The sequence below is a fragment of the Pseudophryne corroboree genome, chromosome 9 (genome assembly GCF_028390025.1).
Source record: "Pseudophryne corroboree isolate aPseCor3 chromosome 9, aPseCor3.hap2, whole genome shotgun sequence".
Classification (NCBI taxonomy): Eukaryota; Metazoa; Chordata; class Amphibia; order Anura; family Myobatrachidae; genus Pseudophryne; species Pseudophryne corroboree.
The window spans coordinates 267,372,409-267,397,810 of record NC_086452.1 but is presented as its reverse complement, the minus strand read 5'-3'; the positions used below and the strand labels follow the sequence as shown (position 1 = coordinate 267,397,810).

The 25,402-nt window shown below is 47.7% G+C and overlaps 1 protein-coding gene across 4 annotated transcripts in view; it reads left to right on the top strand.

Moving 5' to 3' along the window:
• FIRRM (FIGNL1 interacting regulator of recombination and mitosis) overlaps window positions 1–25,402 on the top strand; it is a 926,412-nt gene that overhangs the window by 142,424 nt on the left and 758,586 nt on the right. For 2 of the 4 annotated variants that reach the window (XM_063940283.1, XM_063940286.1), the window contains one exon: window positions 17,845–18,006. In XM_063940283.1, coding sequence (XP_063796353.1) covers window positions 17,845–18,006 — 162 coding nt within the window. The remainder of the gene's footprint in view (window positions 1–17,844; window positions 18,007–25,402) is intronic. The other 2 variants (XM_063940285.1, XM_063940284.1) reach the window with 1 other exon arrangement.

The following is a 25,402-nucleotide window of genomic DNA, read 5'->3' as shown; positions in this document are numbered from 1 at the left end:
CTGACTCGCTGTTTATCCTGTATGCACCCAACAAGTTGGGTGCTCCTGCTTCTAAGCAGACTATTGCTCGTTGGATTTGTAGTACAATTCAGCTTGCACATTCTGTGGCAGGCCTGCCACAGCCAAAATCTGTAAAAGCCCATTCCACAAGGAAGGTGGGCTCATCTTGGGCGGCTGCCCGAGGGGTCTCGGCTTTACAACTTTGCCGAGCTGCTACTTGGTCAGGGGCAAACACGTTTGCTAAATTCTACAAATTTGATACCCTGGCTGAGGAGGACCTGGAGTTCTCTCATTCGGTGCTGCAGAGTCATCCGCACTCTCCCGCCCGTTTGGGAGCTTTGGTATAATCCCCATGGTCCTTACGGAGTTCCCAGCATCCACTAGGACGTCAGAGAAAATAAGAATTTACTTACCGATAATTCTATTTCTCGTAGTCCGTAGTGGATGCTGGGCGCCCATCCCAAGTGCGGATTGTCTGCAATACTTGTACATAGTTATTGTTACAAAAATCGGGTTATTGTTGTTGTGAGCCATCTTTTCAGAGGCTCCTCTGTTATCATGCTGTTAACTGGGTTCAGATCACAGGTTGTACGGTGTGATTGGTGTGGCTGGTATGAGTCTTACCCGGGATTCAAGATCCTTCCTTATTGTGTACGCTCGTCCGGGCACAGTATCCTAACTGAGGCTTGGAGGAGGGTCATAGGGGGAGGAGCCAGTGCACACCAGGTAGTCCTAAAGCTTTACTTTTGTGCCCAGTCTCCTGCGGAGCCGCTATTCCCCATGTCCTTACGGAGTTCCCAGCATCCACTACGGACTACGAGAAATAGAATTATCGGTAAGTAAATTCTTATATATATATATATATATATATATATATATATATATATATATTTTATAACCATAAATATGGAGCAGAGAAACATTAAATAAAACAGCTGGTCTAAATACCAAACCTACATGACTAATGTCCAGTTACCCTGTACTGAAGTGACTGATGAGTTAATTAAACAAGCAGTTATAATGGGAGAGCGGCAACAAATTGCAAAATGCATATGAAGGCAATGAAGAGATACAACGTAACCTGGGTGTAGATATAGGATACTGAATAAAAAAATGATCCACACACTTATGGTGTTAATGTATTACAGTCCCGTGGATAAGGTATTTGGACTCCGTTAAATAGAGTGAGATCCGATATAGTGATGAAGACAAAGCTACCTCTCCCGTGGGCTGGTTATAACCGAGCGTCCTCCTGTTAAGTTGTCCTGCAGTGCCCACCACGTAGCTGTGCGGGTAGGGATTATGGGGCAATGCACTCGACAGTACTGTGGCGGAAGGTGGCGTTAAAATAAATGTTTGTACCGTTGCAAAGGCTGTGATGCCGGTGCCGCTCGGCAGACCACTGTTGCGGAAGGCGGCGTTGAAGAGGATGGATTAGCCTCTGCGGGGGCTGTAATGCCTGTGCCGCTCATATGGTATGGATCTGGGTGCTTGTTAGGCAGGGTAGACCAGTCCAAAAGGTGAGCCAATGAGGAGTTTAACGCGTTTCGTCACGCTCCACGTGACTTTCTCAAAGGTGTATCCCCTCAATGTGGGTATCAGTATTTATAGCAGGTATCTATGCACATACAGATGTAAATAATCCATTTAATTAAAAGCTCAGCAAGGTCGGCTTTCCGAAATAATGAAATCGTTAAAGTTTCTTAACAAATACACCAGCATAGTTTATATAAAAAAGAGCACAGTGCAAATATCTAAATAAATATAATGGAAACAAGGAGATACATTATATGGACCTTTTTTTGCCACAGGTCATAAAGGAAACAATTTTTCAACAATTAGTTCAACATTTTTAAAACATGTGTAAAAAATATTATTTCTCTTACGTCCTAGAGGATGCTGGGGACCATGGGGGACCATGTAAGGACCATGGGGGTATAGACTGGCTCCGCAGGAGATAGGGCACCTAAAAAGAACTTTGACTATGGGTGTGCACTGGCTCCTCCATCTATGCCCCTCCTCCAGACCTCAGTTAGATTCTGTGCCCAGAGGAGAAAGGGTACACTGCAGAGAGCTCTCCAGAGTTTTCTGTTTTAAAAGAATTTTGTTAGGTTTTTTATTTTCAGGGAGTCCTGTTGGCAACAGGCTCCCTGCATCGTGGGACTGAGGAGAGAGAAGCAGGGCTGGCTTTACGGTTGGGCTCTGTTTCTAGGCTACTGGACACCATTAGCTCCAGAGGGTGTCTGAACACAGGTCTCACCTGGGGTTCGTCCCGGAGCCGCGCCGCCGTCCTCCTCACAGATGCCGAAGATAGAAGCCGGGTGAGTATGAGAAGGCAGAAGACATCAGGCGGCAGAAGACATCAGATCTTCATGAGGTAAGGCGCACAGCGGTAAGCTGCGTGCCGTTGCTCCCACTATACACACACAGAGCAGCACTGAAGGGTGCAGGGCGCGGGAAGGGGGGGGGGCGACCCGACCCGACCCGACCCTGGGCAGCAATATTCCTCACTTCTGGGCATGTTAAGATGTATTAGGCTGCGGAGGCAGTAAATCCAAGAATCCTCCGCCATTTTAATAAAAAAAGCACTGGGACCGAAGCCCGCCGTCGGGTGGGCGGGGCTTGATCCTCAGCACTAACCAGCACCATTTTCTCCACAGAAGCTGCATGCTGAACGCTGGCTCCCTGGTCTCTCCCCTGCTGAACTTCACAGGCTGGAAAAAAGAGGAGGGGGGCACATTGGCGACGCAGTGAGTGGGAATTGGAATATTATTATATTAAAAAAAAAAAAAGCGCTATCTGGTCATATTTTTCCACAGTGTTATTAAGCGCTGGGTGTGTGCTGGCATACTTTCTCTCTGTCTCTCCTAAGGGCCTGGTTGGGGTTTTGTCCCCTTGTAGGTTAATCCCTGTGTATGTGGGGTGTCGGTACGTGGTGTCGACCTGTCTGAAGCGGAAGGCTTCTCCAAGGAGGAGGTGGAGCAAATGAGTGGTGTGTCCCCGTCGGTTGTGCCGACTCCGGAATGGATGGACATGTGACGTATGTTGAATGCAAGTGTGGCATCTTTACATAAAAGGCTTGATAAGGCTGAATTAAGGGGGACATCAGGGGGTCAATCCTCGGATTGGACCGACTCACAGGGCCCGTCGGGGTCTCAAAAGCATCCCTTAACAAAAGACACTACTACCGACACGGATTCTGATTCCAGTGTCGACTATGACGTAGTAAAATTGCACCCTAGGGTGACTAAAACCATTCAGTGTATGATTGTGGCAATAAGGGATGTGTTGCATATTGAGGATGAACCCTCGGTCCCCGTCACAAGGGTACACATGTTTAAGGGAAAGAAACAGATTATTAATTTTCCCACATCTCATGAATTAAATGAATTCTTTGGAAAAGCTTGGGAGACTCAGGAAAAGAGACCGCAGATCCCCAAAAGAATTTATATGGCATACCCCTTCCCTAAGCAGGACAGGGAGATTTGGGAATCATCCCCCACTGTGGACAAGGCCCTGACGCGCTTGTCCAAGAAAGTGGCGCTACCGTCTCCTGACACAGCGGCCCTTAAGGACCCAGCAGATCGCAGGCAAGAAACTACCTTAAAGTGTATTTATTCTCATACGGGTGCTGTGCTAAGACCGACAATTGCGTCGGCATTGGTGTGTAGCGCAATTGCAGCTTGGACAGATGAGCTGACAGATCAATTTGATAATATGGATAAGGATACTATATTCTTAACTCTAGCCCATATAAAAGACGCAGTCCTATTTACGAGGGATGCTCAAAGGGACATTGGATTGCTAGCTTCTAGGGCCAATGCCATGTCTATCTCAGCGAGAAGATCCTTATGGACTCGCCAATGGACGGGTGATGCGGATTCCAAAAAACATATGGAAGTACAACCCTATAAGGGTGATGTATTGTTTGGGGATGGGCTGACGGACCTGGTTTCCACAGCTACAGCAGGTAAATCAAATTTTTTACCATATGTTCCCCAACAGCAAAAGAAAGTAACACCCTATCAGATGCAGTCCTTTCGGTCGCACAAGTCCAGAAGATGTCGGGGATCCTCTTTCCTCGCCAGAGGTAAGGGCAGAGCCAAAAGAGCACCTGCTTCGGCAGGTGCCCAGGAACAAAAGTCCTCCCCGGCTGCTCCAAAACCCACAGTATGACGCTGGGGCTCCCCTGAGGGAGTCCGCACCGGTGGGGGCACGTCTTTGACTTTTCAGTCAGGTCTGGGTCAGTTCAGACCTGAATCCCTGGGTGTTGGAAATAGTTTCCCAGGGTTACAAATTGGAACTCGAGGAGGTGCCCCAGCGCCGATTTTTCAAATCGGCCCTACCAGCTTCAACATCGGAAAGGGATATAGTGTTAGCTGCAATTCAAACGCTGTCTATACAGCAAGTGATAATCGAGGTTCCCCTGCACCAGCAGGGAAGAGGTTACTACTCAACCCTATTTGTGGTCCCAAAACCGGACGGTTCGGTCAGACCTATTTTGAATCTGAAACCCCCAAACCTGTACATAAAAAGATTCAAATTCAAAATGGAATCACTCAGAGCGATAATAGCCAACATGGAGGAGGGGGAGTTTATGGTGTCTCTGGACATAAAGGATGCGTACCTTCATGTCCCCATATATGCCCCCCATCAGGAATACCTTAGATTCGCTGTACAGGATTGTCATTACCAATTTCAGACGTTGCCGTTTGGACTTTCCACGGCCCCGAGGATTTTCACCAAGATAATGGCGGAGATGATGGTGGTACTGCGCAAGAATGGAGTCACAATTATCCCATACTTGGACGATCTCCTGATAAAAGCAAGATCAAGAGAGAAATTGCTGAGCAGTGTGGCGCTCTCTGAAAGTGCTCCAGCAACACGGTTGGATTCTAAATCTACCGAAGTCACAGTTTATTCCGACAACTCGACTACCGTTCCTAGGTATGATACTGGATACGGAACAAATTAAGGTCTTCCTCCCAATAGAGAATGCCCAGGACATCCAGAACATGGTCAGAGACCTGCTAAAACCGAAAAGGGCGTCAGTTCACCAATGCACTCGAGTTCTGGGAAAAATGGTGGCGGCCTACGAGGCCATTCCCTTCGGAAGGTTCCATGCAAGGACTTTTCAATGGGACCTTCTGGACAAGTGGTCCGGGTCCCATCTGCACTTAAATCGGAAAATAACTCTGTCCCCAGGGGCCAGAGTGTCTCTCCTGTGGTGGTTGCAAAGTGCTCACCTGCTGGAGGGTCGCCGGTTCGGAATTCAGGACTGGATCCTTGTTACCACGGACGCGAGCCTCCGAGGATGGGGAGCGGTTACACAGGGAAACATTTTTCAGGGACTTTGGTCAGACCAGGAGTCCTGTCTACACATCAATGTGTTGGAACTCAGGGCCATTTACAACGGCCTTCGACAAGCGGAGAGTCTTCTTCGAAACCTACCGGTTCTGATTCAATCAGACAATGTCACAGCAGTGGCTCATGTGAACCGCCAAGGCCTGACAAGAAGCAGAGTCGCGATGGCGGAAGCCACCACGATTCTTCGCTGGGCGGAAAATCATGTAAGCACTCTGTCGGCTGTCTTCATTCCGGGAGTGGACAAGTGGGAAGCAGACTTCCTCAGCAGACACGATCTCCATCCAGGAAAGTGGGGACTTCATCAAGAAGTCATTGCAGACATAACACGTCTTTGGGGAACTCCTCAAATAGACATGATGGCGTCACGCCTTAACAAAAAGTTTCGGAGGTATTGTGCCAGGTCTCGGGACCCTCCAGGCAGTGGCAGTAGACGCTCTGATAACACCGTGGGTGTTCAAATTGGTCTACGTGTTTCCTCCTCTTCCTCTCATCACAAAAGTGTTGAGGATCATAAGACAAAGGAGAGTACAGACGATACTCGTTGTCCCAGACTGGCCTCGAAGGGCCTGGTACTCTACAAGAGATGCTCACAGGAGATCCCTGGCCTCTTCCTCTGAGGGAAGACCTGTTGCAACAGGGGCCCTGTGTATTTCAGGACTTACCGCGGTTACGTTTGACGGCATGGCGGTTGAACGCCGAATCCTAGCGAAAAAAGGGGATTCTAGAAGAGGTCATGCCTACTTTAATAAAGGCTAGGAAGGAGGTGACGGTTAAGCATTATAACTAGAGATGAGCGGGTTCGGTTCCTCGGAATCCGAACCCCCCCGAACTTCAGCCTTTTTACATGGGTCCGAGGCAGACTCGGATCTTCCCGCCTTGCTCGGTTAACCAGAGCGCGCCCGAACGTCCTCATCCCGCTGTCGGATTCTCGCGAGGCTCGTATTCTATCGCGAGACTCGGATTCTATATAAGGAGCCGCGCGTCGCCGCCATTTTCACACGTGCATTGAGATTGATAGGGAGAGGACGTGGCTGGCGTCCTCTCCGTTTAGATAGAGAGTGAGACACTTGATTTACTAGTAATTTAATTTTAGTAATTTTGGGGAGAATTAGGACTGGAGTACTAAGAGAGTGCAGAGTTTTGCTGATAGTTATACTAGTGACCACCAGTTTTATTTATTATTTAAAATCCGTTCTCTGCCTGAAAAAAAACGATACACAGTCACATACCATATCTGTGCTCAGCCTCAGTGTGCTGCATGATAATATCATCTATGTATATCTGACTGTGCTGAGTGCTCACTGCTCACACAGCTTAATTGTGGGGGAGACTAGGGAGCAGTTATAGCAGGAGTACATAACAGTGCACACTTTTGCTGCCAGTGTGACTGACCAGTGACCACCAGTATATTGTCTGCCTGAAAAAGTTAAACACTCGTGTGGTGTTTTTTTATTTTATTCTATAAACGCATTCTGCTGACAGACAGTGTCCAGCAGGTCCGTCATTCATTATATTATAATATATACCTGCAGTAGTGATATATATATATATATATATTTTTTTTATATCATTATCTTCCAGTCTATACTAGCAGACGCAGTACGGTAGTCCACGGCTGTAGCTACCTCTGTGTCGGCAGTCGCTCGTCCATAATTGTATACCTACCTGTGGTGGGTTTTTTTTTTCTATCTTCTTCATACTAGTAGTTTAGGAGTCTGCTGACTGTGTCCAGCAGGTCCGTCATTATATAATATATACCTGTCCTGCAGTAGTGATATATATATATTTTTTATATCATTATCATCCAGTCTATACTAGCAGACGAAGTACGGTAGTCCACGGCTGTAGCTACCTCTGTGTCGGCAGTGCTCGTCCATAATTGTATACCTACCTGTGGTGGGTTTTTTTTTTCTATCTTCTTCATACTAGTAGTTTAGGAGTCTGCTGACTGTGTCCAGCAGGTCCGTCATTATATAATATATACCTGTCCTGCAGTAGTGATATATATATATATATATATATATATATATATATATATATATATATATTTTATATCATTATCATCCAGTCTATACTAGCAGACGCAGTACGGTAGTCCACGGCTGTAGCTACCTCTGTGTCGGCAGTTCTCGTCCATAATTGTATACCTACCTGTGGTGGTTTTTTTTTTCTATCTTCTTCATACTAGTAGTTTAGGAGTCTGCTGACAGTGTCCAGCAGGTCCGTCATTATATAATATATACCTGTCCTGCAGTAGTGATATATATATATTTTTTATATCATTATCATCCAGTCTATACTAGCAGACGCAGTACGGTAGTCCACGGCTGTAGCTACCTCTGTGTCGGCAGTCACTCGTCATCCATAAGTATACTAGTATCCATCCATCTCCATTGTTTACCTGAGGTGCCTTTTAGTTGTGCCTATTAAAATATGGAGAACAAAAATGTTGAGGTTCCAAAAATAGGGAAAGATCAAGATCGACTTCCACCTCGTGCTGAAGCTGCTGCCACTAGTCATGGCCGAGACGATGAAATGCCATCAACGTCGTCTGCCAAGGCCGATGCCCGATGTCATAGTACAGAGCATGTAAAATCCAAAACACCAAATATCCGTAAAAAAAGGACTCAAAAATCTAAAATAAAATCGTCGGAGGAGAAGCGTAAACTTGCCAATATGCCATTTACCACACGGAGTGGCAAGGAACGGCTGAGGCCCTGGCCTATGTTCATGGCTAGTGGTTCAGCTTCACATGAGGATGGAAGCACTCAGCCTCTCGCTAGAAAAATGAAAAGACTCAAGCTGGCAAAAGCACAGCAAAGAACTGTGCGTTCTTCGAAATCACATCCACAAGGAGAGTCCAATTGTGTCGGTTGCGATGCCTGACCTTCCCAACACTGGACGTGAAGAGCATGCGCCTTCCACCATTTGCACGCCCCCTGCAAGTGCTGGAAGGAGCACCCGCAGTCCAGTTCCTGATAGTCAGATTGAAGATGTCAGTGTTGAAGTACACCAGGATGAGGAGGATATGGGTGTTGCTGGCGCTGGGGAGGAAATTGACCAGGAGGATTCTGATGGTGAGGTGGTTTGTTTAAGTCAGGCACCCGGGAAGACACCTGTTGTCCGTGGGAGGAATATGGCCATTGACATGCCTGGTGAAAATACCAAAAAAATCAGCTCTTCGGTGTGGAAGTATTTCAACAGAAATGCGGACAACATTTGTCAAGCTGTGTGTTGCCTTTGTCAAGCTGTAATAAGTAGGGGTAAGGACGTTAACCACCTCGGAACATCCTCCCTTATACGTCACCTGCAGCGCATTCATCATAAGTCAGTGACAAGTTCAAAAACTTTGGGCGACAGCGGAAGCAGTCCACTGACCAGTAAATCCCTTCCTCTTGTAACCAAGCTCACGCAAACCACCCCACCAACTCCCTCAGTGTCAATTTCCTCCTTCCCCAGGAATGCCAATAGTCCTGCAGGCCATGTCACTGGCAATTCTGACGAGTCCTCTCCTGCCTGGGATTCCTCCGATGCATCCTTGCGTGTAACGCCTACTGCTGCTGGCGCTGCTGTTGTTGCTGCTGGGAGTCGATGGTCATCCCAGAGGGGAAGTCGTAAGACTACTTTTACTACTTCCACCAAGCAATTGACTGTCCAACAGTCCTTTGCGAGGAAGATGAAATATCACAGCAGTCATCCTGCTGCAAAGCGGATAACTGAGGCCTTGGCATCCTGGGCGGTGAGAAACGTGGTTCCGGTATCCATCATTACTGCAGAGCCAACTATAGACTTGATTGAGGTTCTGTGTCCCCGGTACCAAATACCATCTAGGTTCCATTTCACTAGGCAGGCGATACCGAAAATGTACACATACCTCAGAAAAAGACTCACCAGTGTCCTAAAAAATGCAGTTGTACCCAATGTCCACTTAACCACGGACATGTGGACAAGTGGAGCAGGGCAGACTCAGGACTATATGCCTGTGACAGCCCACTGGGTAGATGTATTGACTCCCGCCGCAAGAACAGCAGCGGCAGCACCAGTAGCAGCATCTCGCAAACGCCAACTCTTTCCTAGGCAGGCTACGCTTTGTATCACCGCTTTCCAGAATACGCACACAGCTAAAAACCTCTTACGGCAACTGAGGAAGATCATCGCAGAATGGCTTACCCCAATTGGACTCTCCTGTGGATTTGTGGCATCGGACAACGCCAGCAATATTGTGTGTGCATTAAATATGGGCAAATTCCAGCACGTCCCATGTTTTGCACATACCTTGAATTTGGTGGTGCAGAATTATTTAAGAAACGAGAGGGGCGTGCAAGAGATGCTGTCGGTGGCCAGAAGAATTGCGGGACACTTTCGGCGTACAGGCACCACGTACAGAAGACTGGAGCAACACCAAAAACGCCTGAACCTGCCCTGCCATCATCTGAAGCAAGAAGTGGTAACGAGGTGGAATTCAACCCTCTATATGCTTCAGAGGTTGGAGGAGCAGCAAAAGGCCATTCAAGCCTATACAACTGACCACGATATAGGAGGTGGAATGCACCTGTCTCAAGCGCAGTGGAGAATGATTTCAACGTTGTGCAAGGTTCTGCAACCTTTTGAACTTGCCACACGTGAAGTCAGTTAAGACACTGCCAGCCTGAGTCAGGTCATTCCCCTCATCAGGCTTTTGCAGAAGAAGCTGGAGACATTGAAGGAGGAGCTAACACTGAGCGATTCCGCTAGGCATGTGGGACTTGTGGATGGAGCCCTTAATTCGCTTAACAAGGATTCACGGGTGGTCAATCTGTTGAAATCAGAGCACTACATTTTGGCCACCGTGCTCGATCCTAGATTTAAAACCTACGTTGTATCTCTTTCCGGCAGACACAAGTCTGCAGGGGTTCAAAGAACTGCTGGTGAGAAAATTGTCAAGTCAAGCGGAACGCGACCTGTCAACATCTCCTCCTTCACATTCTCCCGCAACTGGGGGTGCGAGGAAAAGGCTCAGAATTCCGAGCCCACCCGCTGGCGGTGATGCAGGGCAGTCTGGAGCGACTGCTGATGCTGACATCTGGTCCGGACTGAAGGACCTGCAAACGATTACTGACATGTCGTCTACTGTCACTGCATATGATTCTCTCATTATTGAAAGAATGGTGGAGTATTATATGAGTGACCGCATCCATGTAGGCACGTCAGACAGTCCGTACGTATACTGGCAGGAAAAAGAGGCAATTTGGAGGCCCTTGCACAAACTGGCTTTATTCTACCTAAGTTGCCCTCCCACAAGTGTGTACTCCGAAAGAGTGTTTAGTGCCGCCGCTCACCTTGTCAGCAATCGGCGTACGAGGTTACTTCCAGAAAATGTGGAGAAGATGATGTTCATTAAAATGAATTATAATCAATTCCTCCATGGAGACATTCACCAGCAGCAATTGCCTCCACAAAGTGCACAGGGAGCTGTGATGGTGGATTCCAGTGGGGACGAATTGATAATCTGTGAGGAGGGGGATGTACACGGTGATGAATCAGAGGATGATGATGAGGTGGACATCTTGCCTCTGTAGAGCCAGTTTGTGCAAGGAGAGATTAATTGCTTCTTTTTTGGTGGGGGTCCAAACCAACCCGTCATTTCAGTCACAGTCGTGTGGCAGACCCTGTCACTGAAATGATGATGGGTTGGTTAAAGTGTGCATGTCCTGTTTATACAACATAAGGGTGGGTGGGAGGGCCCAAGGACAATTCCATCTTGCACCTCTTTTTTCTTTCATTTTTCTTTCATTTTTCTTTGCGTCATGTGCTGTTTGGGGAGTAATTTTTGGAAGGGCCATCCTGCGTGACACTGCAGTGCCACTCCTAGATGGGCCAGGTGTTTGTGTCGGCCACTAGGGTCGCTTAGCTTACTCACACAGCTACCTCATTGCGCCTCTTTTTTTCTTTGCGTCATGTGCTGTTTGGGGAGTGTTTTTTGGAAGGGCCATCCTGCGTGACACCGCAGTGCCACTCCTAGATGGGCCAGGTGTTTGTGTCGGCCACTTGGGTCGCTGAGCTTAGTCATCCAGCGACCTCGGTGCAAATTTTAGGACTAAAAATAATATTGTGAGGTGTGAGGTGTTCAGAATAGACTGAAAATGAGTTGAAATTATGGTTATTGAGGTTAATAATACTTTGGGATCAAAATGACCCCCAAATTCTATGATTTAAGCTGTTTTTTAGGGTTTTTTGAAAAAAACACCCGAATCCAAAACACACCCGAATCCGACAAAAAAAATTCGGTGAGGTTTTGCCAAAACGCGTTCGAACCCAAAACACGTCCGCGGAACCGAACCCAAAACCAAAACACAAAACCCGAAAAATTTCCGGTGCACATCTCTAATTATAACCGTATCTGGCGAAAGTATGTGTCTTGGTGTGAGATCAAGAATGCACCTACGGAAGATTTTCATCTGGGTCGTTTTCTCCACTTCCTACAGACAGGAGTGGATATGGGCCTGTAATTAGGCTCTGTTAAGGTACAGATTTCGGCCCTCTCGATTTTCTTTCAGAAGGAATTGGCTTCTCTTCCAGAAGTACAGACGTTTGTGAAGGGAGTGCTACACATCCAGCCTCCTTTTGTGCCTCCTATGGCACAGTGGGACCTCAGCGTGGTGTTGCAGTTCCTAAAATCACACTGGTTTGAACCGCTTAACAAGGTTAAGTTAAAATTTCTTACTTGGAAGGTGGTCATGTTGTTGGCCTTGGCATCAGCAAGGCGAGTATCAGATTTGGCGGCTTTGTCACACAAAAGCCCCTACTTGATTTTTCATGTGGATCGAGCTGAATTGAGGACACGTCCGCAATTTTTGCCTAAAGTGGTTTCTTCATTCCATGTGAATCAACCTATTGTGGTGCTTGTGGCTACAAGTGACCTTGAGGATTCAAGATCCCTGGACGTAGTCAAGGCCTTAAAGATTTATGTAGCCAGGACGGCTAGAATTAGGAAAACAGAGGCTCTGTTTGTCCTATATGCGGCCAATAAGATTGGCGCACCTGCTTCGAAGCAGACTATTGCTCGCTGGATCTGTAATACGATTCAGCAGGCTCACTCTACGGCTGGATTGCCGCTACCAAATTCGGTTCAGGCCCATTCCACTAGGAAGGTGGGCTCTTCTTGGGCGGCTGCCTGAGGTGTCTCGGCATTACAACTTTGCCGAGCGGCGACTTGGTCGGGGTCAAACACTTTTGCTAAATTCTACAAGTTTGATACCCTGGCTGATGAGGACCTAGCGTTTGCTCAGTCGGTGCTGCAGAGTCATACGCACTCTCCCGCCCGATTGGATGCTTTGGTATAAACCCCATGGCCTTACGGAGTCCCCAGCATCCTCTAGGACGTAAGAGAAGATAAGATTTTAAACCTACCGGTAAATCTATTTCTCCTAGTCCGTAAAGGATGCTGGGCGCCCGTCCCAGTGCGGAAACTCTGCAAGACTTGTATATAGTTGTTGCTTACATACGGGTTATGTTACAGTTGAAATCGGTCTTGGACCGTTACTGTTGTTGTTCATACGTTTAAATGGTTATGTATGATCCAGGTTACATGGTGTGGGCTGGTATGAATCTTGCCCTTGGATTTCTAAATCCTGCCTTGTATTGTCCATCTCCTCTGGGCACAGTTCTCTAACTGAGGTCTGGAGGAGGGGCATAGAGGGAGGAGCCAGTGCACACCCATAGTCAAAGTTCTTTTTAGGTGCCTTATCTCCTGCGGAGCCCGTCTATACCCCCATGGTCCTTATGGAGTCCCCAGCATCCTCTACGGACTAGGAGAAATAGATTTACCGGTAGGTTTAAAATCATATTATATGTAAACGTGGACAGAGAATTGTATTAATAATGTATATGATGTACACATAATACAATCCAGAAAAAAATAAAGAATTACTTAAAAATTAAGAGATCAAGAGATAAAAAATTCTTAAATCTAAGGTAAGGACTTCAACTCTGGTCCATCTATGTATCTGATACTAGTCTTCACCTGGTACGCCACTGGTTCTCTAATCATAAAAAAAAATAAAAAAAAAATAAAGAAGGCAACATGCAAGTATGTTAGTAGATACCACCCACAGTTGGTGGTCTAATATAGAGAAAGACATGATGATTTCAACAGATTTAGATGTACTAGGGACCTCATTCCGAGTTGATCGCTAGCTGCTTTTAGGTCGCAGCACTGCGATCAGGTAAAAAAGCGGCATTTCTGCACATGCGCAACGTACTTTCACACAAGACTATGCAGTTTCACACAAGGTCTAGCGACGCTTTTCAGTCGCGCTGCTGACCGCTGAGTGATTGACAGGAAGTGGGTGTTTCTGGGTGGTAACCGACCATTTTCGGGGAGTGAGTGAAAAAATGCAGGCATGTCTGATAAAAACGCAGGCGTGCCTGGAGAAACGGGGGAGTGGCTGGCCGAACGCAGGGCGTGTTTGTGACGTCAAAACAGGAAATAAATAGTCTGAAGTGATCGCAAGGCAGGAGTAGGTCTGCAGCTACTCAGAAACTGCTTGATAAAATTTAGACGCCGTTCTGCGATCCTTTCGGTCACAGTTCTGCTAAGATACACTCCCAGAGGGCGGCGGCCGAGCGTTTGCACTGCTGCTAAAAGCAGCTAACGAGCGATCAACTCGCAATGAGGGCCAATATCTGATGGACTGTATATATTTATACATATTAAATATAAAGGAAGGAGGGGATATGTGAACAGGATGTTCCTATCAGAGCATAGAGAGGAGGGTGGAAAATAAAGAAAAAAACACCGCTTTCAAAGGTCAAATTTTCCACAAGGCAAAGTTTTCTATGTCTATTTCCCCCCCCCGTGCTGTTGGCATTACTGTCTCGATCCCCAAAATATGTATATGGTCGGGATTTTTTTGATGGACTTCAGAAAAATGGCTTGATACACTGTGAAAAAGAAAACTCCTAAGAATATTGCGCCTATGCTCCAGGATCCTAACTCAAAGTTTACGTGTGGTCCTACCCACATAAATGAAATTTCAACTGCATATTAAAATGTATATGATGAAAGAACTTTCACAATTGATGAAAGAACGTATGTCAAATTGTACATTATCTGAGGATGTAAAACTCTTCGTATTATTCAGAATATATGAACAAGTGGCACACTTATTCGAACCACACCTAAAACAACTTTTAGTTTTAGGCAGCCAGTTGGAAGGGTTCACTGAAATATGGGAGGGTCCTGGATTTCTTTTGTCAATGAAAAAACTAGGAGCCAGATGATGTTGAAGATTTGTTGATTTTTTGAAGATCACTGATGGAGTAGCACTCAATTGAGTTTTAAGGACCTGATCAATGAGAAGTATGGAGTGATTATTATAAATAATTTATAACTCTGTCACCGAAAGCAAGGATTTCCCTACTATGGTGGCTACAAGTTTCCCATCCGGTGAAGGCTTGGAGTTTCCTATGGAGATATCCTATCTTGGACTCTGTTAACAATGGATGCCAGCCTCCGGGGTTGGGGGGCTGTGACCCAAGGGGCGCAGTTCCAGGGGAAATGGTTGTGTCAGGATTCTTCACTTCCAATCAACATCCTGGAACTCAGAGCAATTTACAATGCTCTCCTGCAAGCCTCATATCTACTTCGGAATCAGGCCATCCAAGTGCAGTCGGACAACGCCACGGCAGTGGCGTACATCTATCGACAGGGAGGAACAAGAACCAGGGCCACAATGTGAGAGGTATCAAGAATACTCTGCGCGGAAGCCAACGCAAGGACCATCTCAGCCATATACCATCCAGGAGTGGACAACTGGAAAGCGGACTTCCTCAGTAGGCATGACCTCTATCTGGGGGAATGTGGCCTTCACCCTCAGGTGTATCAACAACTGATTCACTGGTGGGGCTGTCCTCAAATAGACCTGATGGCTTCTCGTCTCAACAAGAAGCTCCGTCGTTACTGCTTCAGAACGAGGAATCTACAAGCAATAGCGGTAGACTCTCTGACGACACAATGGACTTACCAGTTTGTGTACCTGTTTACTCCTCTTCCTCTCATTCCAAGAATTCTAAAAAGAATTAAAAAGGATAGAGTTCAGGCAATTCTAATTGCCCCATATTGTCCTCGATGGGTCTGGTATGCGGACCTCTTGTCGTTGGTTCAGGAGGAACCCTGGCCACTGCCGCTACACAAGGACCTTCTTCAGCAAGTACCATTTGTCTATCCAGACTTACAGTGGCTATGTTTGACGGCTTGGAAGTTGAGAGGGAGATTTTAACTAAAAAGGGTCTCCCAACCAAGGTTACATACAAACATTACCACCGTATTTGGAAGAAATATGTTTCTTGGTGCGATGGTAGAAAATATTCCCCTGTGGAATTTTGTCTTGGCCGTTTTCTCCTGTTCCTGCAAGCAGGCGTGGATAAGGGCTCCATCAAGGTTCAGATTTTGGCGCTCTCCATCTTCTTCCAGGAACAACTGGCAGTACTTCCAGAAGTACAGACCTTTCTAAAGGGGGTTATGCACATTCAACCACCCTTTGTCCCTCCCACGGTTCCAATGTGGTCTTGACCTTTCTTCAGTCGGATTGGATTGAACCCTTACATAGGGTAGACTTGAAATACCTAGCATGGAAGACAGTTAGTTGGGGGCCTTATCCTATAAGAGCCCGTACTTCATATTTCATGAAGATAGGGCAGAGCTCAGGACTCGCCCACAGTTTTGCTGAAAGTAGTGTCGGCCTTTTATGTGAATCATCCATTGCTCCAAAGTCCCTGGATGTTGTTAGGGCTTTGAAGATCTACATCACAAGGACGGCTCGTCACAGGAAGTCTGATTTGCTTTTTATCCTTTACAATGCTACTAAAATAGGTCACCCTGCCTCTAAGCAGTTCATTTGCTAGGTGGCTCAAATTGACCATTCAACAAGCCTGTACTTCAGCAGCTCTACCGCTGCCGAGTTCTATTCAGGCCCACTCCACAAGGTCGGTGGGTTCTTCCTGGGCGTCTGCCCGGGCTGTCTCGGCCTTACAGTTGTGCCGGGCAGCTACTTGGTCTAGTTCGAACACGTTCGTAAAGTTCTACAGGTTCGACACCTTTGCCAAGAATGACCTTCAGTTTGGTCAGGCGTGTTTTGCAGGGGTCTCTGCACTTTCCCACCTGTTCTGGGAGCTTTGGGACGTCCCCATGGTAATCTTCAATTCCCAGTATCCACTAGGACGTTAGAGCAAAGGGGAATTTAACACCTACTGGTCATTCCTTTTCTCGTAGTCCGTAGTGGATACTGGGCGCCCGCCTCAGTGCTTCTTTTTCTGCTTACCTAGTTGTAAGTGTTCTTGGTTGGGTTTGCTATTGCTTTCCCTGTTCCATGTTTGGTTAGCGTTGCTATCCTTCTTCTATAGTTAGCGGTTCTTTCCTCTTTTTTGGTTAGCGCTGCTATCTTGTTATTGTGTGTTTTGGTTCGTTACCTCACCGCTTTTTGTGTTCTATCCTTCTCTCGTGGTATGTACGTCTCTTCGGGCACAGTTTTCCTAGACTGAGTCTGCTAGGAGAGGCATAGAGGGGAGGAGCCAGCACACACTATTAATTTCTTAAAGTGCCTGGCTCCAGTGGACCTGATCTATTCCCTATGGTAATCTTCAATTTCCAGTATCCACTACAGACTTCGAGAAAAGGAATTACCGGTAGGTATTAAAATCCCCCTTTTTTTTCAATTCCAGGTATCGGGATTGAAAAATGGAATATCCCAGGTTTCCCGGGATACCCAGGATTAGGCTGAAGATTTTAAAATTTAAATCTTCAGTCCCCCCCCCGCCCCCGGACACGCCCACTTGTTGCAGGCGCTGAGATGCGGTCCGGCCTGCGCTGGCGTCAGACTGCGCAGCATGACCTCTAACTTCACATCACGCTGCACAGTGCGCACAGCAGGGGGCTGGGGGAGCCGGGAGGAGGGAGCTGGGCAGCGTCTGTGCCTCCTGATTATGCTCAATGCCCCCTGGCTTTGAAAAACAAGAAGGTTTACTAATGCCAAAATCCCTGGGATTGGAAGCTCGAATCCCGAACAATTTTGTGCCTAAATCCCAGGATCCCACCGATCCCGGGATTGGCCACACTAAATGAGACTTATGGGCTGTTTTTTAGATTTGTTGGTATCATACAGCAAAATGTTCACAGCTTTTCAATTCAGAAGATTTTAAATACATGAGGAATTTAGTTCCATTTCTTCATGGTATTGCATAGAACTAGAACTATTAAATCATTATCTTGCATAGAGTAAAATTAGCTTTTAATTGACCATTGCTTTACTGTCATTCAGTAACTTCCCTTAACCAATACTAAAGCTCATAGGAAACTCTTGTTTTTAATACTAGAAAATTCATCCTCTTTAACACAGTTTGTTTGGTAGGTAGACTCATTAAATCTGACAATTCTCTTATAAAGTATGAGTAAGTGATAATAGAATGTGTTTGTTTTGGAACCATATATAAATAAAACAGTGTTGTCTTTTTATGGGACAGGATATGATTCAGTGGCTGGAAGCTCTTACAGCAAGTGTGCGTTATGTATGTTCTGTAGCGGAACCACTACATTTTGAAAATATCCAATCGCTTCCTGAATCCGTACTGCATATTCTTAAAGCCACGTTCACCCACTGCAAGGTGAGCATTTTGTATTAATATAGATATTTGTATAAAACTAATATTTTCTCTTTTGTATCCTGACTTAGTCCCTGATTCAGCGATGGACTCAGATCGCTGCATATGCAGCAAGATCTGCGTCCATCTCCGCACATGCATGTATTGTGCCGCCTCACTAAGTGCGGACACATCAAATTAAGTTTGACCCATGACCGTTACGCTGACATTTTTTGAAATCAGCCTGCATGTGATGTCAAGCAGCCACCCCGGAAACGTCCGTTCGGACTGGAACGCCCCCCCCATCGCTGTCGATCACATTGTGGCCGTATCCTTCCGGGATGCGGCCTCTGACATGAGTAGGGGTCCTCCTTGTTTTTAAAACCAGCACTAGCAGGGAGGTAATGCCACAGCCAGGTGACACACTGCACGAGGTCCCCCAGCCAAAGCATTAACTCCCCAACTAGTCAGCCCGGGGCTATACCGCACATCCCTGGGTTGTAGATTTAGTAACTTTTCAGTTAAAGTGAGAGTAAAAAAATAATGTCTTATACAGGGAGACTGGGGGTCCCAGCAAGCCTCTCCATAAGCTGGTACTTGGAGAACCACAGGTTCATTCCACATCAGATCACCCAAAAAAAAAAAAAAAAAAGTCCACCACCCATCTCAGATTTTTACGAAAAATATCTTTACTGTCTGACAATTAGTTGATTAAATATTGATTTTCTGCTGCGGGGTACACTGGGCTGCACAGGGAATAACATCGGGGTGTAGAGTAGGATCTTGATCCGAGGCACCAACAGACTCAAAGCTTTGACCTTCTACCGAAGATGCATAGCGCCGCCTCCTCTATAACCCCGCCTCCGTGCACAGGAGCTCAGTTTTGTAGTTGGTGCCATGCAGAAAGCAGCCATACAACTGCTGGAGCAGCCCCCTGAAGAGCATTTGCAGTGAAAAATGAGGGAAGTATCAAGGATTCTTTTAATGAGCAGAATGCCATCTGCCAGCCGTATTGGTAGTGTTCATTCCGGGGGTCCTCAACTGAGAAGCGGACTTTCTCAGTCGTCAGGACGTACACGCCGGAGAGTGGAGCCTCCATCCAGAAGTATTTCAACTCCTCGTGCACAAGTGGGGCCTTCCAGATGTGGATATGATGGCGTCTCGACACAATCACAAGGTTACGGTCTTCGGAGAAAGAACAAGGGATCCTCAAGCAGCGTTCGTGGACGCACTGGCAACCCCATAGAACTTTTGGCTGCCATATGTGTTCCCTCCAGTGTCTTTACTGCCCAGAGTGATAAGGAAGTACAAACAAGAAGGAGGCATACTACTTCTAATTGCTCCCGCGTGGCCCAGACGGCATTGGTTCTCAGACCTACAGGGCCTCTAGATAGAGCGTCCCCTTCTACTTGCACAACGGCCAGACCTCCTCGTTCAGGGCCCTTGTGTCTACCAGGATTTGGCCCGACTGGCTTTGACGTTGTGGCTCTTGAAGCTTCCATACTGAGGTCCAAAGGGTTTTCTGAGGCAGTCATTCAAACTATGTTGAAGGCCCGTAAGCCGGCTTTTGCTCGGATTTACCATAGGGTCTAAAATTCTTGCTTTGCTTGGTACGCAAATACCAATAATGATGCTTACAAGTTTAGTACGGCCAAACTTTTGGCCTTCCTACAGCAAGGCCTGGACCTAGGCCTTCGTCTGGCCTCCCTCAAGGTTCATATTTTTGCCTTGTCAGTATGGTTTCAGAGAAATATTGCAACTCTGCCCGATGTTCATACCTTCACTCAGGGTGTGTTGCGCATTCAGCCTCCTTATGTCCCACCTATAGGCCCTTGGGATTTGTCGGTTTTGGAGGCCTTGCAAGAGTCTCCTTTTGACCCTCTTGCATCTGCGGATCTTAAGTGGCTTTCTGTTAAGGTCTTGTTTCTGCTAACGATTGCTTCTGCTAGATGTGTTTCAGACTCTGTGCCTTATCCTGTAGGTCCCCCTATCTGATTTTTTCACAGTGATAGGGCAGTTCTTAGAACACGCCCTGGTTATCTACCTAAAGGGGGGTACTCACGGAGCGATATTCTAAGCAATCTTTCTAGATTGCTTAGAATTGAAGCAGGATCGCTCCGTGTGTACCCCATACAGCGATAGCGATGCGCAGCCCCGCGCATTGCTATTGCTGGTGCTAGATTAGCCTGCCGTGCAGGCCAATCTTGCGTGTCGCTCACTTCACCCGCTGGGTGGAATGAGCGGCCCTCCCGTCTCCCCCCGCACGCTCAGCACAGATCGCGCTGTGCTGAGCGGTGGGAGAGATGTGTGCTGAGCGGTTCGCTCAGCACACATCTCTCGCACATCGGCCCGTCTATATGGGCCTTAAGGTGGTGTCTTCCTTTCACCTTAAACAGGAGATGGTGGTTCCTGCCTTTAATTCTCCTGAGTTTTCTTCCAAAGAGCGGTCTTTGGATGTGGTACGGGCTCTCCGTATCTATGTGAAGAGAACTGCTTCCATTCGGAAGTCTGACTCTCTCTTCGTACTGTTAGTTTTCACAAACGTGGCTGTCCTGCTAACAAGCAGAACTTGGCCAGATGGATTAGAATGGTGATTGCACATGCTAATGTACAGGCTGGTCTTCCAGCTCCTGCTACCTTTAAGGCCCATTCTACTCGGTCCGTTGGACCTTCTTGTGCGGCCCACCGTGGTGCGACCCTTGAACAATTGTGCAAGGCGGCTACGTGGTCCTTAGTGAACACGTTCATAAGGTTCTATGCCTTTGATACTTCCGCCTCCCAAGATGCTACTTTTTGCCCGCTACAGTACGTCCCCTCCCATAAGGAACTGCTTTAGGACATCCCCGATGTAATTCCCTGTGGAGAAAACGAGATTTATGGTAAGAACTCACCTTTGTTAAAGCTCTTTCTGTGAGGTACGCTGGGCTCCACAGGGCGCACACGCTGATGCACTTAGCTTCTTTGGGTTGGTATGGCATTAGCCGCTGACACCCTCTCCTGTCGTGAGTGTGTGTTATGTATGTGGCTACTAACGATTGTCGTCTTTTACCTGTTACTGCATGGGACTGGTTAACAAAAACTGAGCTCCTGTGCACGGAGGCGGGGTTATAGAGGAGGCGGCGCTATGCATCTTGGGTAGAAGGTCAAAGCTTTTAGCCTGTTGGTGCCTCGGATCAAGATCCTACTCTACACCCCGATGTTATTCCCTGTGGAGCCCAGTGTACCTCGCAGAAAGAGATTTAACAAAGGTAAGTTCTTACCATAAATCTCGTTTTTAAATGTATTAAATAATTTACTAATCACGGCTTCTTTATCCAGTTTATTTAAAGTATCACTGGTGTTTATTAAGGAATCACCACAAATTTTGGAATCCTAAGGTAACTTTTCTCCTGCAGTGTCCACAGGTTATCCTTAGGATAACATTGGGATATGAGGTAGCGACAGCGAATTGGCACCAAATGATCAAAGCTTTCGGCCTCCCAGAATGCACCGGGCCGTCCCTATATCCCCACCTCCTGTGTCAAGTAATTCAGTTTTCTCTAACGTCCTAGTGGATGCTGGGGACTCCGTAAGGACCATGAGGAATAGACTGGCTCAGCAGGAGACTGGGCACTCTAAAGAAAGATTTAGTACTACCTGGTGTGCACTGGCTCCTCCCTCTATGCCCCTCCTCCAGACCCCAGTTAGAATCTGTGCCTGGCCAGAGCTGGGTGCTTTTAGTGAGCTCTCCTGAGCTTGCTAATAAAGTATTTTAGTTAGGTTTTTTTATTTTCAGAGAGCTTCTGCTGGCAACAGACTCTCTGCTACGTGGGACTGAGGGGAGAGAAGCAAACCTACTAACTGCGGCTAGGTTGCGCTTCTTAGGCTACTGGACACCATTAGCTCCAGAGGGATCGAACACAGGACCTGACCTTGTCGTCCGTTCCCAGAGCCGCGCCGCCGTCCCCCTCGCAGAGCCAGAAGTCAGAAGCCGGCAGAAGCAAGAAGACATCGAAATCGGCGGCAGAAGACTCCTGTCTTCACATGAGGTAGCGCACAGCACTGCAGCTGTGCGCCATTGCGCCCAAACTACCCACACACTCCGGTCACTGTAGGGTGCAGGGCGCAGGGGGGGGCGCCCTGGGCAGCAATTAGGATACCTCTTGGCAAAAGGACACATATATACAGCTGGGCACTGTATATATGTACGAGCCCCCGCCATTTTATTACACAGACCCGGGACAGAAGCCCGCCGCTGAGGGGGCGGGGCCTTCTTCCTCAGCACTAACCAGTGCCATTTTCTCTTCACAGCTCCGCTGAGAGGAAGCTCCCCAGGATCTCCCCTGCAGTATCAAGGTAGTAAAAGGGTAAAAAGAAAGGGGGGGCACATAAATTTAGGCGCAAATTATCATAAACAGCAGCTACTGGGTAAACACTAAGTTACTGTGTAATCCCTGGGTTATATAGCGCTGGGGTGTGTGCTGGCATACTTTCTCTCTGTCTCCCCAAAAGGCCTTGTGGGGTCCTGTCCTCAATTAGAGCATTCCCTGTGTGTGTGCGGTGTGTCGGTACGTTTGTGTCAACATGTTTGACGAGGACGGTTACGTGGAGGCAGAACAAGTGCAAGTGACTGTGGTGTCGCCGCCGACGGCGCCGACACCTGATTGGATGGATATGTGGAAGGTGTTAAATGATAACGTAAGCTCCTTGCATAAAAGGTTGGATAATCAGTCAGGGTCTCAACCCGTGTCTGATTCTGCAGCTCAGAGGCCGTCAGGGTCTCAAAAGCGCCCACTATCCCAGTTGGTTGACACAGATGTCGACACGGATTCTGACTCCAGTGTCGATGACTATGAGGCAAAGTTGCAGCCTAACATGACTAAAGCCATCCGATACATGATTATAGCAATGAAGGATGTATTGCACATATCGGAGGAAAACCCTGTCCCTGACAAAAGGGTGTATATGTATGGGGAGAAAAAGCAAGAGGTGACTTTTCCCCCTTCACATGAGTTAAATGAATTATGTGAAAAAGCATGGGATTCCCCCGATAAGAAAGTGCTGATTTCCAAAAGGTTACTTATGGCGTACCCTTTCCCGCCAACGGACAGGATGCGCTGGGAATCCTCCCCTAGGGTAGATAAAGCTCTGACACGCTTATCTAAAAAGGTGGCCCTGCCGTCACAGGATACGGCCGCCCTAAAGAATCCTGCAGATAGGAAGCAGGAAAGTATCCTGAAGTCTGTTTATGCACACTCCGGTACTATACTGAGGCCGGCTATTGCGTCGGCCTGGATGTGTAGTGCTGTAGCAGCATGGACAGATAATCTGTCTGAGGAAATGGATACCTTAGACAAGGATACCATTTTACTGACCCTGGGGCATATGAAAGACGCTGTCCTATATATGAGGGATGCCCAGAGGGACATTTGCCTACTGGGCTCTAGAATAAATGCAATGTCAATTTCTGCCAGAAGGGTCCTGTGGACTCGGCAATGGACAGGTGATGCCGACTCCAAAAAGCACATGGAGGTGTTACCATACAAGGGTGAGGAGTTGTTTGGGGACGGTCTCTCGGACCTAGTTTCCACAGCTACGGCTGGGAAGTCCAACTTTTTGCCATATATTCCCTCACAGCCTAAGAGAGCACCGTATTACCAAATGCAGTCCTTTCGATCACAGAGAAGCAAGAAGGTCAGAGGTGCGTCCTTTCTGGCCAGAGGCAGGGGCAGAGGAAAGGAGCTGCACCATTCAGCTAGTTCCCAGGAACAGAAGTCCTCCCCGGCTTCCACTAAATCCACCGCATGACGCTGGGGCTCCACAGAAGCCAGGAGCGGTGGGGGCGCGTCTCTGAAATTTCAGCCACCAGTGGGTTCGCTCACAGGTGGATCCCTGGGCTATACAGATTGTGTCTCAGGGATACAAGTTGGAATTCGAAGTGATGCCCCCTCACCGTTACCTCAAATCGGCCCTGCCAGCTTCCCCCATAGAAAGGGAAGTAGTGTTAGCGGCAATTCACAAGTTATATCTCCAGCAGGTGGTGGTGAAGGATCCCCTCCTTCAACAAGGAAGAGGATACTATTCCACAATGTTTGTGGTACCGAAACCGGACGGTTCGGTCAGACCCATATTGAATTTAAAATCCCTGAACATTTATCTGAAAAGATTCAAGTTCAAAATGGAATCGCTCAGAGCGGTCATTGCAAGCCTGGAAGAGGGGGATTTTATGGTGTCTCTGGACATCAAGGATGCGTACTTGCATGTCCCCATTTCTCCACCTCATCAGGAGTACCTCAGGTTTGTGGTACAGGACTGTCATTACCAATTCCAGATGTTGCCGTTTGGCCTGTCCACGGCACCGAGAATATTTACCAAGGTGATGGCGGAAATGATGGTGCTCCTTCGGAAGCAAGGGGTTACGATTATCCCATACTTGGACGATCTCCTCATAAAGGCGAGGTCCAGGGAGCGGTTGCTGATCAGCGTAGCACTCTCTCAGGAAGTGTTGCAACAGCACGGCTGGATTCTGAATATTCCAAAGTCGCAGCTGATTCCTACGACGCGTCTGCCCTTCCTGGGCATGTTTCTGGACACAAACCAGAAAAAGGTTTCTCCCGGAGGAGAAGGCTCAGGAGCTCGTGATTCTGGTCAGAGGCCTCCTAAAACCAAAACAGGTATCGGTGCATCACTGCACGCGAGTCCTGGGAAAGATGGTGGCGTCATACGAAGCCATTCCCTTCGGCAGGTTCCATGCGAGGATCTTTCAGTGGGATCTGTTGGACAAGTGGTCCGGATCGCATCTTCAGATGCATCGGCTGATCACCCTGTCCCCCAGGGCCAGGGTATCTGTTCTGTGGTGGCTACAGAGTGCTCACCTCCTCGAGAGCCGCAGGTTCGGCATACCGGACTGGTTCCTGGTGACCACGGATGCAAGCCTCCGAGGATGGGGGGCAGTCACTCAAGGAAGAAACTTCCAGGGGCTGTGGTCAAGTCAGAAGACTTGTCTGCACATCAATATCCTGGAACTAAGGGCCATATACAACGCCCTGAGTCAAGCGGAGCCTCTGCTTCGAAACCAACCAGTGCTGATTCAGTCAGACAACATCACGGCAGTGGCCCATGTGAACCGCCAGGGCGGCACAAGAAGCAGGGTGGCAATGGCAGAAGCCACCAGGATTCTTCGTTGGGCGGAGAAACACCTACTAGCACTGTCAGCAGTGTTCATTCCGGGAGTGGACAACTGGGAAGCAGACTTCCTCAGCAGGCACGACCTCCACCCGGGAGAGTGGGGACTTCATCAAGAAGTGTCTAGTAGGAGGGGCATAGAGGGAGGAGCCAGCCCACACTATTAAACTCTTAAAGAGCCAATGGCTCCTGGTGGACCCATCTATACCCCATGGTACTAATATGGACCCCAGCATCCTCTACGGACTAGGAGAAA